Here is a 16,033-nt window from a genome sequence, read left to right on the forward strand (position 1 = left end):
TAAATGTCTCAAAGGATGGAGACATCTCTCTCTGGGCAGCCTGTGCCAGTTCTCGGCCACCCTCACAGTAAAAAAGGGTTTCCTGGTGTTCAGAGGAACCTCCAGTGCTTCAGTGGTGCCCATGGCCCCTGGTCCTGTGTATTTTACTTTAAACGTAGAATCTCCATCTTTGAGAGTGATTTCCATCCTTGGAGATCTTCAGAACCCATCTGGACACAGTCCTGGGCAACTGGCTCTGGGTGGCCCTGCTTTAGCAGGGGGCTGAACCAGGTCACCTCCGGAGCTCCCTTTCCATCCCCAGCCGCCTTGCAGTGACTTGTAAATCCTATGAGGAGCAGCTGAGGGAGCTGGGAAAGGGGCTCAGCCTGGAGAAAAGGAGGCTCAGGGGGGACCTTCTGGCTCTGCACAACTCCCTGACAGGAGGGGGCAGCCACATCGGGGTCAGGCTCTGCTCCCAGGGAACAGGGACAGGATGAGAGGACAGAACTTCAATCTATGGACAAGGGAAGTTCAGGTTGGACATCAGGAGGAATTTCTTCATGGAAAGGGTGCTCAGGCATTGGAAGGGGCTGCCCAGGGAGGTGTTGGAGTCCCCATCCCTGGAGGTGTCCAAGGAACAACTGGACGTGGCACTCAGTGCTCTGGGCTGGATGACAAGGTGGGGACCGGTCACAGGTTGGCCTCGATGACCTTGGGAGATCTCTCCCAACCTAAACGATTCTGTGATTCCGTGACTTTACATCCCTTTCCGATGTGTCACTGGGCTCCCCTGTGCACCCAGCGCTGGGGTGATCTGGGTGGTGCCGTGGGTTGGTGCCGTGGGTTTGAGCCGCGCTTTGTCCGGCCCGGCCCGGGCTGGGCTGGGCTGGGCTCGGTCCGCGGGGCCAGCCCGGGGCGGGGCGGGGCGCGCATGCGCGGGGCGGCCGCGGGGGCTCCCGGAGGCGGCGGCCCCGGGACTCGGCAGCGGGAGAGGGGAGGAGAGAGCGGGCGGCAGAGCCGGCGGCAGCGGGAGAGGGGAGGAGAGAGCGGGCGGCAGCGGGAGAGGGGAGGAGAGAGCGGGCGGCAGCGGGAGAGGGGAGAAGAGAGCGGGCGGCAGAGCGGACCGCAGAGCGGGCGGCAGAGCCGGCGGCAGAGCGGACACTGAGAGCGGTGAGTGCCGGAGGGGATAGCGGACACTGAGTGCGGGAGATGGAGAGCAGGCACTGAGTGCGGGAGGTGAATGCGGGCACCGAGAGCGGACGCTGCGGGCGGTGAGTGCGAAGGGTGAGTGCAGACGGTGAGTGCGGGCGATCCCCTCCCCGCGGTCCCCTTCTCTCCCCCCGGGGCATCCCGCCGAGGGTCCCCAGCGAGCTCCCGGTGCGCTCCGGCGGCCCCGCGCGGGTACCGCCGCTCCTGCATCCCCGCCGCGCCGGGAGCATCCTTCCCCGCGGGGGCAGCGGGATGCCGGGGGTGGTCGGTGTGCGGTGCCTAGTGCTTGCAGACACTCCCGGGGTGCGGGGGGATGCGGGATCTTTCCCTCTGCGCCGCGCACAATTGTGGTTCATCAAGCCGGGGTTGGTCCAGTGGTCAGGTGGGTGCTGGGGAAGAGCTTGAGGAGGGGAGGGATGAGCAGGGGAACACGGATTTTGCCTTAAATTCCCCCGTTACCGGTATCTCAAGGGCTTCCTGAAGGAGAGAGGTGGGCAGTGGTTTTCCTCCGTGTTTGTTTGAAGTGGCTGTGGGCGGATTTTCCTTGAATGACTTTGACACCCGGGGAGCTCTGGAGGCCACGGGAAGGAGATGCATAGCTCAGCCGTGAGCTGGGAGAAGAACCAGCTCCCGGTGTTTGCCTTGGAGCTGTCGCCTGCTCCTTGCGCAGACAGGAGCCGGGGCGCGTCTCCAAAGGGTCACCGAAGGGTTGTTCCCTGCTGATCTTCTCCAGGACACTTCGGGGTCATGTTCCCCCTGTATCCCATCCGGATTTTTTCCTGGCTGAAAACACCACAAGCATCTCATTTTTGGGGTGGGGAGAGGGGGTGTGGGGGGAGGGAAATACTGTGGACAGTCTTAAAGTGTTCTGGTTTTCTTCAGCACATAGATACATAGATATATAAGTTTGGGTGAACATTTTAACAGTTGTTTGTTTGGTGTCAAACCAGTTCCTCTCTGGCATGAGCAGGGTTGGGTATGGAGCATCCCGGGAGCTGTGCTGAGGTGGCTTTGACTGGAGCACACCAGTTTTTACTGGGATGGAGAGGTGCACTTGTTGTGGGATGCTGGGATGCTGTGGGATCGTGGGTTCAGAGCTGGGAAATGATTCAGGTATCACTAGTTGGGGGATTTTGGGTGGTGTGGGGATTTGAGCAACCAGCCAGTGGAAGGTGTCCCTGCCCATGGCACAAGGGTTGGAACAAGATGAGCGTTAAGGTCCTTTCCAACCCAAAACATTTTAGGATTCTAGGATTGCTCACTGGGGATTAGGATGAGGAGGAGTGTGATGCTGCCCTGGCAGCAGTCATTGCAAAAGAGCAAAGTCATGAAAAGGTTATAAAAAAGGATGAATCCAGCAGGTCTGAAGTCTGGTTTTGCCCTCTGCCAGGGCAGGGAGGGGACAGCCAGCCATGAATTCTGAATTCTAGCAACAGACTGTGCTCCTGCCTTGGGGTGCCGTGGTGACATGTGCAGCAAACAATTCCTAGAAACCCACACGAGGCTCATCAGGCCAAACCACACAGTTGCACATTTCCTCCCACGCAGCCGGGGAAGGTGTGGGTTAACAGCCCTGCACCCTGCAGGATTTTCTGTTTCCTGGGCATTAATTGCTTTTATTTGTTTAGGCTGAAGCTGCAGCCTGTGGCCGAGCAGAGGGCTGTGTCCCTGTGGGTGCAGGGAGCAATGGCAGGGAGGGATGGCCATGCCAGCGAGGCAGGGGACAAGGGAGGTGCCACCGCCGGGTCACGTGCGTGAGCTTGCAGCTACTTGCACATCTTGAGTCAGGCACCAGCTTAATTTTTTATCTGCTAGTTTATGGGGTAACTCTTGGTCCTGGGGTCAGACCAGTGGCCCTCTAATTGCATAAACATTCATTAATAAATTCCAGAAGAAGAAATACCCAGGGAGGCTGCTGGAGGCTGCAGCTGTACAGATGTGGCCATACCTTATGAGCACCATCCTTCACAGAATCATGGAATGGTTTGGGTTGGAAGGGGCATTAAAGATCATCCAGTTTCAACCCCCTTCCATGGGCAGGGACACCTTCCAGTAGATAAGGTTGCTCCAAGCCCTGTCCATCGTGACCTTGAACACTTCCAGATATTAAGGGGAAGCTTGCTCCCACCTCCTTCCCACCCTCCAAGCCCCACCAAATCGTTGGGATTGAGTAGGGTTGTAAGCATGTGGATGCAGCACGGCCGGCATGCCTTTTGGGGGAGAAATCTGCCATCTGGCTCTTGCCTGGGGCTTTGTAGCCCCAGGAAAGGCATCACTTCCATCACTGCAAACCTGGAACCTGGCTGGGAGAGGCCATAGGGCTAAATAGGATGAGGTCCTGGATGGGGAAAAAGACTTTTAGTGCAGGGGAGAGGAGAGCTCGTGGCTCCACGAGGTTGGCACAGGGCTGCAATCTGTCCCTGGCAGCCTCCTCTCTGCCCACAGCAGCCGCAGGGCTCTGCATGATTTATGTACATTTTTTTTGAGTGACCAAAGCTCTAAAATCCTCAACCTTAAAAAAAAAAATAATGTTTTTGTGCAAGAGGCTTTTGTGGATGACAGCAAAGCTGAGCAGCCTCAGCCCAGAGGTTCTTGTGGGGACGATTTGAGCCCCCAAACAGCTCACGGCCAGTTTGGTTTGGTCGCTCTGTCTGCAGGCTGTTGGTTCCAGGGTTGTCCCATCAGCAGGGAGGGATTTGCTGGCTTGTCAAGGTGTCCCTGTGCTAGCAGGAGTTCCCAGTTCCAGCAGACCTGCACTGAAGGAAGATTAGTGCTGAAGGAAATTTAGGAGGTGAAAGTGGGATGCCGCTGTCACAAATCCAGGCTCCTTTGTCAGTCAGTGCAGGAGGAAAACCCCCAGGCACTTCGTTGGCACAACTCCAGTTTCTGGAAATGGTCAGTCCCAATCCATGGCTGAATACAGCAGGCAGGGACTGATGGGGGTGGCAGGACCAAAACCATGCCCAGAAGTGTGCTGACACTTCAGCAGCCTGATGGTCACAGTTTGGAACAGTGTCCTGGTCTGGTTTGATTCCTGGTGTACTCATCCAGGGATTTCAGAGCCACCTGAAATCCAGCCCCAAAGCATCGGGCGTTGTGTTGGTTGTGTGTGGGAAAAGTGGTGAGCGGATCAGGAAAGCACAAACAGCAGAGGATTAGTGAGATCAGGAAGAAAAGCTGGGGAATATTACCTCGCCCTTGAGCAATTTTTGATACAGGGGGAGTAGATTTGCAGAGGAGGGAATTCTCAGCCAGGGTCTGTGAGTAGAATTAGTGAATATTAACTGGTGCTGCAGGTGGGTTTCTTTTTTTTTTCAGGAATTATTGGCTGTGTTATCAGCAGCATCACCAAGCTCTAACCCGGGTTAGGCATGAGGAAACTGCAGCTGTGCTATCACAGCAAACCAGAAATGTGCCATTCCCTAACATGGTTTGGGAGATAGCACAGTCCAGGAGTTGTTCCTGGCTGACAGTTTGTGTGTGGCCACCCATTTGAGCAGTGCAGCAGCACAGGAATGGCCAAGCCAGCCCAGCTGATCTCTGAGCACCTGATGTTGTGAAAATCACCCCCCCCCTGCACGTGATGCTTGGACTCTCACAATAAATCCACCAGCCTCATCCAACCTTTGGTTTCCTAACTTTGGGGTTCTATTCCCCTGCTTTGCTCCCCCAAACACCTCAGGGCCTCGGGAGTGCCCCCCTTGTTGGGATGTTTTGCTGCAGGGACGTGGCGTTTGCCAGCAGCTTTGTTTTGCTCTGTGCCCTCCGAGCACAGCGTTCCCTGCGCTGGCTCCTCTGCTCTCATCCCCTGGCCCCATCCCAAAACTCGGGCAACGCTGAGCCCATGTCAAGAGGCACTTGCTGCTCAGCACGGCTGAGCTGGCTGCTGGCCCAGCTCGCTTCCAGGCCAGGAATTGCAGGGGAGCTGACACTGCCATGGCTTCCGTGGGGGATCCTGCCACCTCCCGCCGGCTTTCATGGCTCGTCTCCCAGCATCACAGGACGTTCGTTTCCTGAGGGATACAAGCTTGGACAAACCCTGCTTGGGCTGCACGCTGTGTGTGTGTGTGTAGAGAAAGGGAGAATTTGAGCCATCTTCTTTTATTTGAAATTTTCCACAAGGTTATTTTGACCTTTTTTCTTAGCAGATCAGGTTGGTTTATGTTGTGGCTTTCAGTAAATCACATGACATCACCTTTTACCTGCCAGAGCATCCCAGCCTGTGCAGGTCCCTGTTGGAGGAGTGATGGGAATTGGGCTGATGTAGATTTAACAGGGTACCTAAGTGCCTTGAGGGAAATAAAACCTTCTGTGCAATGCACTGTTGAGTAGTCCCAGCACTGCCCAGTGCATTAGGAGCACAATATCTCGTTTCCATCAGACAGACGAGGACTTATCTCCCCATTTCAGAGACAGGGAAGTGTAAGCCCAGTTTACAGAAGCCCCAAGTACCTGGCCCCTCTCTGGTGGTGGGGATTTCCACTTCTTTGATGCTGGAGTGCAGATCAGTCCTTCATACCCTGCTGCCTGCCCTGGCAGGGCTGGTCCCTGGCTCAAACCATCAAATCATGGAATCACAGAATGGTTGGGGTTGGGAGAGACATTAAAGCTCATCCAGTGCCACCTTCCTGCCATAGGCAGGGATACCTTCCCCTATCCCAGGTTGCTCCAAGCCCTGTCCAGCCTGGCCTTGGACACTTCCAGGGATCCAGGGGCAGCCACAGCTTCTCTGGGCAACCTGTGCCAGTTGTAAATCCCATGTAAATCCCAGCAGCTCCTTGCAGAAGGGATCTGAGCTCTGGGTGTTCCTACTGAAGTCTGGAGGAATATTGGCACTTAAATGTGTGTCAGGAGAAGGAAGCAGGTAATACCAAGACTGCACAGGAACTTCTGCTTGAGCCTGTCCATGGTCTCTTATTTTCTCATCTCTGGAGGGGCCTTTCCAAAACACCATGCAGAATGGGATGCAGGAGCTGGCACTGTGCTCCCAGGCTGATCTTGCAAAGTTTTCTCCAACTCTTCACAATTTAATTACAGGAGATGTTTGTGCTCAGGGAGGACCAGCCTTCAGAGAACAGGATTTGGGATGGGGCTTACCCAGTGCATCTGAGCTAGGTGCAGCCCCGGTGCAGCCTCTCCCAGAGCCGAACTGCTCCCTGCCATCCTGGCGCTGTGGGAGTTCTGACACCAAAGTTAACCCCATGTAGGAGGGGGTCACAATAAAACCCCAAGCTTCAGAAGGACATGGAGTCCCCCCGGGGACTTTTGCTCAACTGCCAGAAGAGAGGAATTCAAGAATTAATCACCTGCAGCTCTCCAAACGAGTCTGTTGGCCACTGCTGTTATTTTCATGCAGTCCACAACCACTTCTCTTTTTTTTTTTTTTTTTTTCTGTTTAAATGCAATGCATTTATTAAAGACTTCCCAAAGCTGAGTACCCCCGGTCCTCCCTTCTTTGTTTACCAGGAATTACTGCCTTTTTGGAAGCCTGTGTAAACCTCTGATGCCTGAATACCAGTCTGCAAGCAAATCTATCACACTGGTGTAGCCTCAATCCCAGACAGTGAACTCGGGGGCCGGACCGGTGGGAAAATCGACCGTACTCTGTAGGAAATTTTCTCATTCAAACCCTTCCATCAGACTGTGACCAAAAAGCAAAAGAGCTGGGAAGAAGCTCGGGTTTCCAATTACCCTCTTCAAAAGGGAGAGAAAAATTGGAACAGGATCGTTCTCCTCCTGTGCCGGGAGTTTTTATTGTGGATGTAATGATCCAGCCTGGCCATCATCCACGCCCTCCTTCTCGCCTTGCAGCTCCCTCCCTGAACAAACGATACTTGGTTGCTGTTAATTGGCAGCAGCCAAAATAACTGAATCCCCCGGAGATGGGGGTGAGGACGGAATCTCAACGAGACACCCCGCCGATGAATGTGGCTTTCAGCTGGCTCCTACGCCCCCGTGAAGGGAAAAGAATAGGGGCTCTGTGAAAGTGAAACAGCCAGTGCTGACCTTGGGTTTCTGGGTTGGTGGTTTTTTGTTGTTGTGGGTTTTTTTTTTTTTGCCTCTTTCTCTCTTCTAACCTTAATTGCTCGTCACTTTGTCCCATCACATGATCGCTGGAAACTGCCAACTTGTTCTTGCTCGCTCATATCACAAGGTTTGAAATAAGCAGGCTACCAGGTTCCTGATTTAGTGCTGTTCAGCCCAGTATCAGATGTGTTTCTTGTGATTTCAGACTATTATTTTGAAAATCTCTGCCCCTCACAGCCTGTTTAAAACTGGCATTTTCCACCTCTGAAAGCCTGCCTGGAATAATGTGTGCTGTCCGGGAGGTGTGCAGTGCCCAGGCTCTCCAAGGCGATGCTCGCTGCATGCACTGAGCTCTGGGGATGAGAGGCGGTGGCAAAATCCTGGCATGAGCACAAGTGGTGCAAGCCGGAGCCAGGCTGTGCCTGGGACAGAAGCTGCCTGTCTCTCTCACACCCTTGTCAGCATGCAAAGCAGGCAGGCCATGGACTGCATTCCCATGCATTCCTATTCCCAGGGTCAGTTGCCACCTTCCCATGTGTTGCCTTTGCTCTTTATGGGCAGTCTTCAGCAGGTTTCTCTGCAGGAGATGAGCGCTGACTCTGCTCTCTGCGGGTCTGTGCCCTCTTGGAGCTGGATTTCAGTTCCCGAAGTCCTGGGGTTCACTCTGGCACTAGCCTGTGTTCTCCAAGATTTAAGGAACTTAATCATGTCCTTTCTTCTTCTGCCTCACCACCATCGTCATTGAATCATAAAATCCCAGAATGATCTGGGTTGGAAAGACCTTTTTTTTCCAACCCCTCTGCCATGGGAAGGGAAAAATTCTTCCCTGTAGGTTGGTGAGGCCCTGGCACAGGTTCCCAGAGAAGCTGTGGCTGCTCCATCCCTGGAAGTGTTCTGGCCAGGTTGGACTGGGCTTGGAGCAACCTGGAATAGTGGAAGGTGTCCCTGCCTATGGCAGAGACAGAATGAGATGACCTTTAACATCCCTTCCATCCCAAACCACTCCACAATTCCATGATCTGTGAATGAAGTCCATTAGCTACAAGGGGCCAGAATAGTCTGGCTGTACATTGGAGCAGGGCAGAGGGATTGCTGCCTTCTCTTCACACTGTGCCCTCATAGGAATGCCCCAAAGCCAAAATTTGCCTCGCCTCCCTAAATTTTGGCACGTAACACCATGGGGATACACAAGCTGCTGAATGAACTGTGTGTCCCATCACAGATTAGGACCCTGCAGACCCTTAGGAGAGAAGCAAAGTCTTTATGAGTGTGCACAACATTAACTCCCCAGCAAGTGTGCTCTCTTCAGCATTACACATCTGTGAAAGTAAAACAGCATTTCCAAGGGACCATTCTGCCTTCTGTGGCTAAGGCAGCTCCATTGAATGCAGCAGACAAATTACACTGTGGCAAACGGGAAAAAAACCCAGCCTTGAGAGATGCTAAGGGAGAAAAGCCTAGGCAGTGTAGGGCAGAAAGACTTTTCTGGAAAATGAAACTTAATTATGACAGCTCCCCTCTGCTAGAATACGGAGGCAACGTGAAAATATTTTGTCTCTTATCAGATGCTTTGGGTTCCTACAGGAAGTGAGACTTGCTACCTGTTTGAGAGTCTGCTCTGACTTTGCTCTGTGTGCTGTCTCACCCTGGGACTGCTTTCAGACTGCTTTCTGCTTTCCGAAACTCTCTCATGGTGTTTAACACTTTTCTCTCCTCTGTATCGTCGGCCTAGCAGGGGTCTCCCATCACAGAATCGCAGAATGGTTTGGGTTGGAAGGGATTTTAAAGCTCCTCTAGTTCCAGCCCCCTGCCACAGGCAGCCACTAGACGAGGTGCCCACACAAACTATTTCTGTCTCACCTCTGGACACAGCATGTAACAGGAGAAAAATTCACTGTTTTCCACACTCAGGCAAAATAATTACTTGCGTTTACTTTTTTCTGCCACCTCCATCCCCTGCAGCTCCGGTTGTGTGTGTATAAGCTTAGGAGACAAATTCTGCTCCTGCAAACCTGTGTGTGTTGGTTTCACAGGAGTAGCCACAGCCCTGCACAGTCTGGTGGGGCCCCACCAGCACCAATTTCAGTTCAAATACGGGCATGTGTGATGAATTCTCTTCTATTTTGTGTGACAGAAACACCAGCAGGGAAGAGAAGTATCTAGGTTGTTGGGAAACAGGGGGTATTGGGAATTAATTTAATGCCAGGAGTTGTTCTCCACACATTAGGATCCTGCTGTGCCCTGAATCTGAATCTTTCCAGCCAGAGCTTAGCAAGTCTGGAGGTTACCAAGGAGCAGAGCAGAGCAGAGCAGGCAGAGGAGTGCCCAGCACTGGGTTTGGCTGCTCTGAGCAGCCAGGGACATCTCTGGCAGTCCCTCAGCATTGGTTCCATGGATGCTCCCAAAGCTCTGATGCTGTACCCAAACTGCAGCCAGCTTGGATGCAAAGCCTCTCATTTCTTCATTCCCTCTCAGTCCTGATGCTTCTTACTTGTGGAGGCATGAGGGTTGCAGGTTTGGGACTGTGGATTTCTCCGCTTCTCCCTCTGCCATACTCACTACAGTAACCCATGGACAAGTTGTGTGACAGGGAAGCTTGAGTTTCTTTGCAACCTCCATGATTTGGTTGGGACCCTCCTAACTCATGTGCACACAGGCAGGTTATCCCTTAGATGAGTATTTTATATCCCAGTTTTGTCCCTGAGCATTTTGTTACGGGTTAAGGGGTGAAAAATCACCTTCATAAATCATCAGATGCTTTCTTGCCAACGAACTGCTTCCTGCACTCCCTTGCTGGCAGCTTGTGGCTACTGAACACACTCCAAGCTGAGTGCCTGAGGAAGTGGGGAGGAAGGGCAGGCTTGTGACATTGCTGTGCCCATCTGATGCAGGCTGAGCTGCAGGGGCAGGGCTCTGCCATCCTCCTCTGTGCTGAATTTAGGTCAGGGAACAGATGCCCCTGGGAATCTGGTACTCCCTCAGACACTTCCCTAACTCCCCAGGAGATCTGGTACCTCTAAACTAGACAATATTCATAGAATCATGGAATGGTTCAGACTGAAAGGGACCTTGAAGATCATCTTATGCCAACCCCCTGCAGTCCCCTGAGCAGGGACACCTTCTGCTATCCCAGGTTGCTCCAAGCTCTGTCCAGCCTGAACAGTTCTGGCGATGGGGCAGCCCCAGCGTCTCTCGGCAACCTGTGCCAGGGCCTTGCCACCCTCACAGGGAACAATTCCTTCCCAATATCCCATCTATCCCTGCCCTCTGGTAGTGGGAAGCCATTCCCCCTTGTCCTGTCCTTCCAGGCCCTTGTCCCAAGTCCCTCTCCAGCTCTCTTGGAGCCTCTTCAGGCACTGGAAGGTGCTCTAAGGGCCAGTATCTCGTTAGTGCCACGGTTTATCCCACTGGGAATGGCAGCATGCTCTTCTCCGCAGTGCACCACCATTAACATTTCCTCTTTCTCCTGTGCCCACAGGGCAGGAAGACGACGTTCCGTGGTGCGGGGCTGAAGGCAGCAGGATGACAGCCATCCTGGAGCGGCTCAGCACGCTGTCCCTCAGTGGGCAGCACCTCAGCCGGCTGCCCCGGCTGCTGGAGGACGGCTTCCCCAAGATGCCCTGCACGGTGAAGGAGTGCGAGGTGCCTCAGCTCTTCCGGGAGCCCTACATCCACAGCGGCTACCGCCCCACCGGCCAGGACTGGCGCTACTACTTCCTCAGCCTCTTCCAGAAGCACAACGAGGTGGTCAACGTGTGGACTCATCTCCTGGCAGCTCTGGCCGTGCTGCTGAGGTTCAAAACGTTTGTGGAGGCTGAGCAGTTGCCTGTGGACGCGTGGTCCTTGCCGTTGCTCATCTTTGTCCTCTCCTCTGTCACCTACTTGACCTGCAGCCTCTTGGCCCACCTGCTGCAGTCCAAGTCAGAGCTGTACCACTACACCTTCTACTTCGTGGACTATGTTGGAGTCAGCATCTACCAGTATGGCAGTGCCCTGGCTCATTTCTACTACAGCTCTGACCAAGCCTGGTATGACAAGTTCTGGCTGTTCTTCCTGCCAGCAGCAGCTTTCTGTGGCTGGTTGTCCTGTGCCGGCTGCTGCTACGCCAAATACCGGTACCGACGGCCTTATCCCATCATGAGGAAGATGTGCCAGGTGATCCCAGCAGGGCTGGCTTTCATCCTGGATATCAGCCCCGTGGCTCACCGGGTGTTCGTGTGCCACCTGGGGGGCTGTGAGGAAGATGCTGCTTGGTACCACACGTACCAGATACTGTTTTTCCTTATCAGTGCTTATTTCTTTTCCTGCCCTGTCCCTGAGAAGTACTTCCCTGGCTCCTGTGATATCGTTGGCCATGCCCACCAGATCTTCCACACCTTCCTGGCCATCTGCACCCTGTCACAGCTGGAGGCCATTCTTTTGGATTACAAGAACAGGCAGGAGATTTTCCTGAAGAGACATGGGCCTTTCACTGTTTATCTCTCCTGCATCTCTTTTTTTGGCTTGGTGGCCTGTAGTGCCATCACAGCTTACATCCTGCGACGCAGGATCAAGGCCAGCCTGGCTAAAAAGGACTCCTGAGAGTCACGGATGTGACAGGCATGACATCACCAGAGAAAATCAAGAAAAGGGGGCATAACATACTAGAGACATGACTGTCTTATTTGCCTAACACGCCGTGACTAACCAGGACCCTGGACTCAGATGGAGGGCTGGACACGTAATGCTGGATGCATTTTCACAGCAGGGATTGCCTTTTGCCATCCAAGGGGGGGACATGGAGCATTTTAAGCCAGAACAAGTCACTGAACCAAGGATGCTGGAATAGGCAGAGGTTCCTTGTTCATCCTGGTAGAGCTGTGGGTGAGACCTTGCTGAAGGTCAGGGAGGGTGGCCTGGAGGCTGTGGGACTGTAGAAGGGTGTGCCAGGGCTCACAACACCATGAGTACCACAGCTGGATGTGATGACCTCTCTGGGTTTTGCCGTATCTGTGGCAGAACTGTTCTGTCAAAGGCAGTAGGAAGGTTTTGGGAAGTCTGTGTTTCTAGGGTTCAGGTGTGAGGGCATATGTGGCACAGTGGCTGGCAGAATCCTTTTCCTGTTCCAGCCAGAGGTTCTCTGTATGCTCCCCTTACCACGTGTGTCAATGCCAGGTCGCTTAGGTGGCTTTGGGAAAACATCTTTGGAGATCCAGGCTTGACCTGGGGTCCTCTGGGACAAACTGGGTCTGTGTCATCTGTCTAGGGAGTCTGACCAACCTCTAGCAATGTCCATGAAGTGTGGAATAACCTGGATGTGATCTGTTTGATACAGGAAAGGCTCTGCTCCTCCAACAGCACTACTGTGGTTGCGGCCAAAAGGGTATGAAGGTGAAGGAGTCTTTATTCCCCTCTTAATGGTGCTTCATGTCCTTGGTGAGCCTTGTTGGAAAGCTGACCTTGAAGCTGCAGGGTTGCTTTTCTGCAACCAGTGGGGTTGTGACTCTGACATGTTTTTATCAGTATTAGATGAAGGTGGAACAGCAAAAGCCAAGAGCAGGGTGACAACATAAGGGTCCTGTCCTGCACAGCCTCAGGATGGGTTTATCCTTGGGACTTGGTGATTCCTGTGTGGAGTAGAAAAGATAGTCGTCAGGGTCACTTAATGTCCATGAGTCTCTCCTGTCCAAGGTAACAAAGGCTGGGTTACTGTGTCCCACATTAGAGGAATCTGCCCTGTGGTTGCCTGGGGGGAATATTGAATATGAAGCCACCAAGGAGGTTTAAATCCTTGCTGAAACCAAGGAATGCATGGGATCTGTCCCAGCCATGGATTTGTCTCACTGAACCCAAGGGCAGGCAAATGAATTGTGATTGCTGGTTCTGAGCAGGCAGAGTGTAGGGTTGGGGATATGGTTGGTGAGGACAAGCACTGATTTCTGCACTTCATCTGTGTTTTAGCTCTTGAGGTGTGTGTGTGCATGTTCCATTCATGTGCATGGGATTTGTTATCCAGAAAGGCTTCACCTTGGGATTTTATATCTCCAGAGCCTTCTAGCTGGGTTAAGATTAACCCAAAGGAAACAGTGCTGTCCTGCTGGAGGAGCAAGGTGGGCCAGACAACAGATTTTTTAATAGGTGGTGGAAGAGAGACCTGTAAATAGGTACTTTACTGGTCCCGTATTTTGTGGGTAAATTTGGAACTCATGGCCCTATAGAAAATTAAATACAAAGGGAGAAGGAAGTAAGTTTGGAGTGTAGGAGAAGAAATCATAGGAAAGTCTTCAGGAGGTCATCAAGTCCACCCTTTCTCGTCGGTCCTGGCCTCCTGGTTTACATCCAGTCCAGCTTAGAAATTAATTACTTCATTTCTTAGGGTTTTATTGATGGTACAGCCATGCTGACCTAGCAGAAAATCTGCCTCAGGGGAGATGCCAAGCAGGGATGGTCCCACTTCCACCTCACTGAACCCCTTCCCATGCACAGAAGCTCATCTCACCGTGGAGCAAGCCAGTGCTGGGAGAGGGACCATCAGGAAACCGATCCTACTGCAAAAATGTCAGTAATTTTTGGCTGGTTTTAACTCTGAGCCAGCTCACTTGGACAACTTGGCTGCCTGCAGGGAAGGGCTGGAGTGGAGGCCAGCAGCAGTTCCTCCTTGCATGGCAGCTGGCTGCTCAACTCACTCAGCTGCACTGATGGACTGCTCCTTCCATGCCCTCTGGCTTTGTTTGTGGGTCCCCTCCCAGTTTGAGGAAGGGCTTCCAGTGGGAGCAGCTTTTTCTTACAGCCTAATTTGCCTTGGTTTTGGGGTAGGCAAGGCAGAATAAGACACTGGGTGTGGAACTGGCTGGACGGTATCAGTGGGTTCCTGTGCGGAAACAGAGGGAAATCAGGCTGGTCTGGAGCTCATTTCTGGGAAAAAATGGAGAAGGATTGGGCATGGCTGATAATAGCAAACCTGCTCTGCTGCTACCTGGAGTTATACTGGTACCAAAGGAAGGGATCACCCAGGTGTCCCCTTCTCTGAGGGTTTGAAAACAGATGACATGCCCTGTCCTTGTCAGAGGGTGAGTTCGGTAATGCCGTCTCGTTCAGGGACAGGGAGAGGAGCCCACGTGGCTCTTCCAAGGTACTTAGGATCATATCTTCTCCTCCCTGGCTGAGCAGAAGTGACATTTCTCTGGAGCAGTGGTGTGACAGTGGAGGTGTTTTTGCGCACTCCCACGTTTCCCCTCAGGTGAAGCCACTCCGGTCTCCGCGTGCCCTGCACTCCCACCTGGAGCCGACCTCCTGGTTACGATGATGGGTGGAGTGAGCGGGGACCTCCCATACTGATCTGTGCTGCTGTGAGGATGCGCCCTTGTGTCACAAGGGGCTCACCAACACTGGAGCTTCCTTCATTCCTGTCTCCATCCTCCTCCCTCCAACCAGCTTCCTTCTTTCCTTCATCCCAGACTTCATCTTTGTGCCTTATGCACCTGGCTGCCTTCCTGGGCAGACTACACATGATGCAGTCTGCTGGACTTCAGCTGGGAAGTGGCTGTGGAAGCTTTGCCAGCGATCCAGAGGAGACCAGGGCTGGATCTGGAAAGAGCCAAAGTGCCACTGTGATAAATGCTCAGGTTGTCTGAGAGCTCCCCAGGACCTTCTCCTTGGGCTCACTGCTTGGAGCAGGTCTCCTCCATCCTGGTGTTCCTAAGGAGGCATGGCTGGGAAGGATGTACCAGTGGCCAGGCTTGGTGAAGAGCTGACCACCAAAGGCTGAGCACACCTAAGATCCCAAAGGGATCAAGGTCACAGTCCTCTCCCTCAGGAATCTCTGGTGCTGAGGCAGTATTCTTGCAGATCTTGCAAACCATGACAACTCCTAAGAATTCATGCCAGTGTGCCTTGTGCTATTCCTTTTTGGGCTTAATCCTGAAGGAATCTGAAGATCAGGGACAATATCTTTTCTGTCTGCTGGTCCCTGGTTGCTCTTAACAGCCAGCTCCCACTGACAGGATTTGCTCAGTGTATGGAGCAGGAGGGGAGGATGGAGACAGGTGCCTTCAATTTGTATTTATGCCTAATTTGTGTAAGGAGGCAAGGATGGGTTCCTCATGTGCCTTGCAATTTACATCTTTTACTGACAAGATTATTTTTAAGCACTGTTTGTTACTAAACAGAAGTACAAAAGAGTTTGTATTCTTTTCCTTTGGGAAACAGGGAAGGGTATGAGTGTTCCTTATTAACCATCCCCTTCCCAACTCCCATCTGCTGACTTTGTATTGTTGAAAACATTGACAATATTTTAAGCTTTGTACTGTACTGATCTTTATTTAAAAACTTTAGTGGAAAAAAAAGATCTGTGAAAGCAAAACAAGTGGTGTGGTGTGAAATTTCCAAGTGCACAACTATAGAAGGTTATGAGTCATTAGAAAGGAAAGGGGATAATAATTACAGAGGGGATATATTAGAGTGATAATAATTACAATAATGAACAATAGGGTGTGGTTTTATCTGTGCATCCCAAAGTACTTTCCAGGTTTCATGATACCTATTGGATTTCATTCCCTCTCCACAAGGGAAGTGCAGAATGGCTGCCCTGACACTGATTAGAGAAATTTTAGTTCATCATCCACAATCACAGAAGGGTCGAGTTTGGAAAAGATCTCTGGGGGCCACTTGGTCCAACCCTCAGCTCAAGCAGGGCCCCCCAGAGCTGGTTGTTCAGGTCCATGTCAAGATGGATTTTGATTATCTCTGAGGATGAAGACTCTTTTGCCTCTGGGCAACTGGGCTGGTGCTTGACCACCCTTACAGTAAAAACATGTTTCCTGATGTTCAGAGGAGCCTC

At 52.5% G+C, this 16,033-nt stretch overlaps 1 protein-coding gene across 3 annotated transcripts; it reads left to right on the top strand.

Annotated features, from left to right (window-relative positions):
- The first annotated feature begins 1,091 nt into the window (after nucleotides 1-1,091).
- On the top strand, nucleotides 1,092-15,495 carry PAQR8 (progestin and adipoQ receptor family member 8). 3 transcript variants are annotated; one of them, XM_069011811.1, is made up of 2 exons: nucleotides 1,092-1,149; nucleotides 10,694-15,495. In XM_069011811.1, exon 2 carries the CDS (start codon nucleotides 10,738-10,740, stop codon nucleotides 11,794-11,796), a length of 1,059 nt encoding a protein of 352 aa, XP_068867912.1. In that variant the 5' UTR covers nucleotides 1,092-1,149; nucleotides 10,694-10,737; the 3' UTR covers nucleotides 11,797-15,495. The 3 variants fall into 3 exon arrangements, with proteins under 3 accessions (XP_068867912.1, XP_068867913.1, XP_068867914.1); XM_069011812.1 differs by having other exon boundaries at nucleotides 1,098-1,263; XM_069011813.1 differs by lacking the exon at nucleotides 1,092-1,149 and adding an exon at nucleotides 7,169-7,207.
- Nucleotides 15,496-16,033: the final 538 nt, after the last annotated feature.

Source organism: Aphelocoma coerulescens, chromosome 3 (assembly GCF_041296385.1).
Source record: "Aphelocoma coerulescens isolate FSJ_1873_10779 chromosome 3, UR_Acoe_1.0, whole genome shotgun sequence".
Taxonomy (NCBI): Eukaryota; Metazoa; Chordata; class Aves; order Passeriformes; family Corvidae; genus Aphelocoma; species Aphelocoma coerulescens.

What these genes read in the sequence shown, in the direction of transcription:
- PAQR8 (XM_069011811.1), top strand. Translation starts at nt 10,738, where the DNA reads ATGACAGCCATCCTGGAGCGGCTCAGCACGCTGTCCCTCAGTGGGCAG.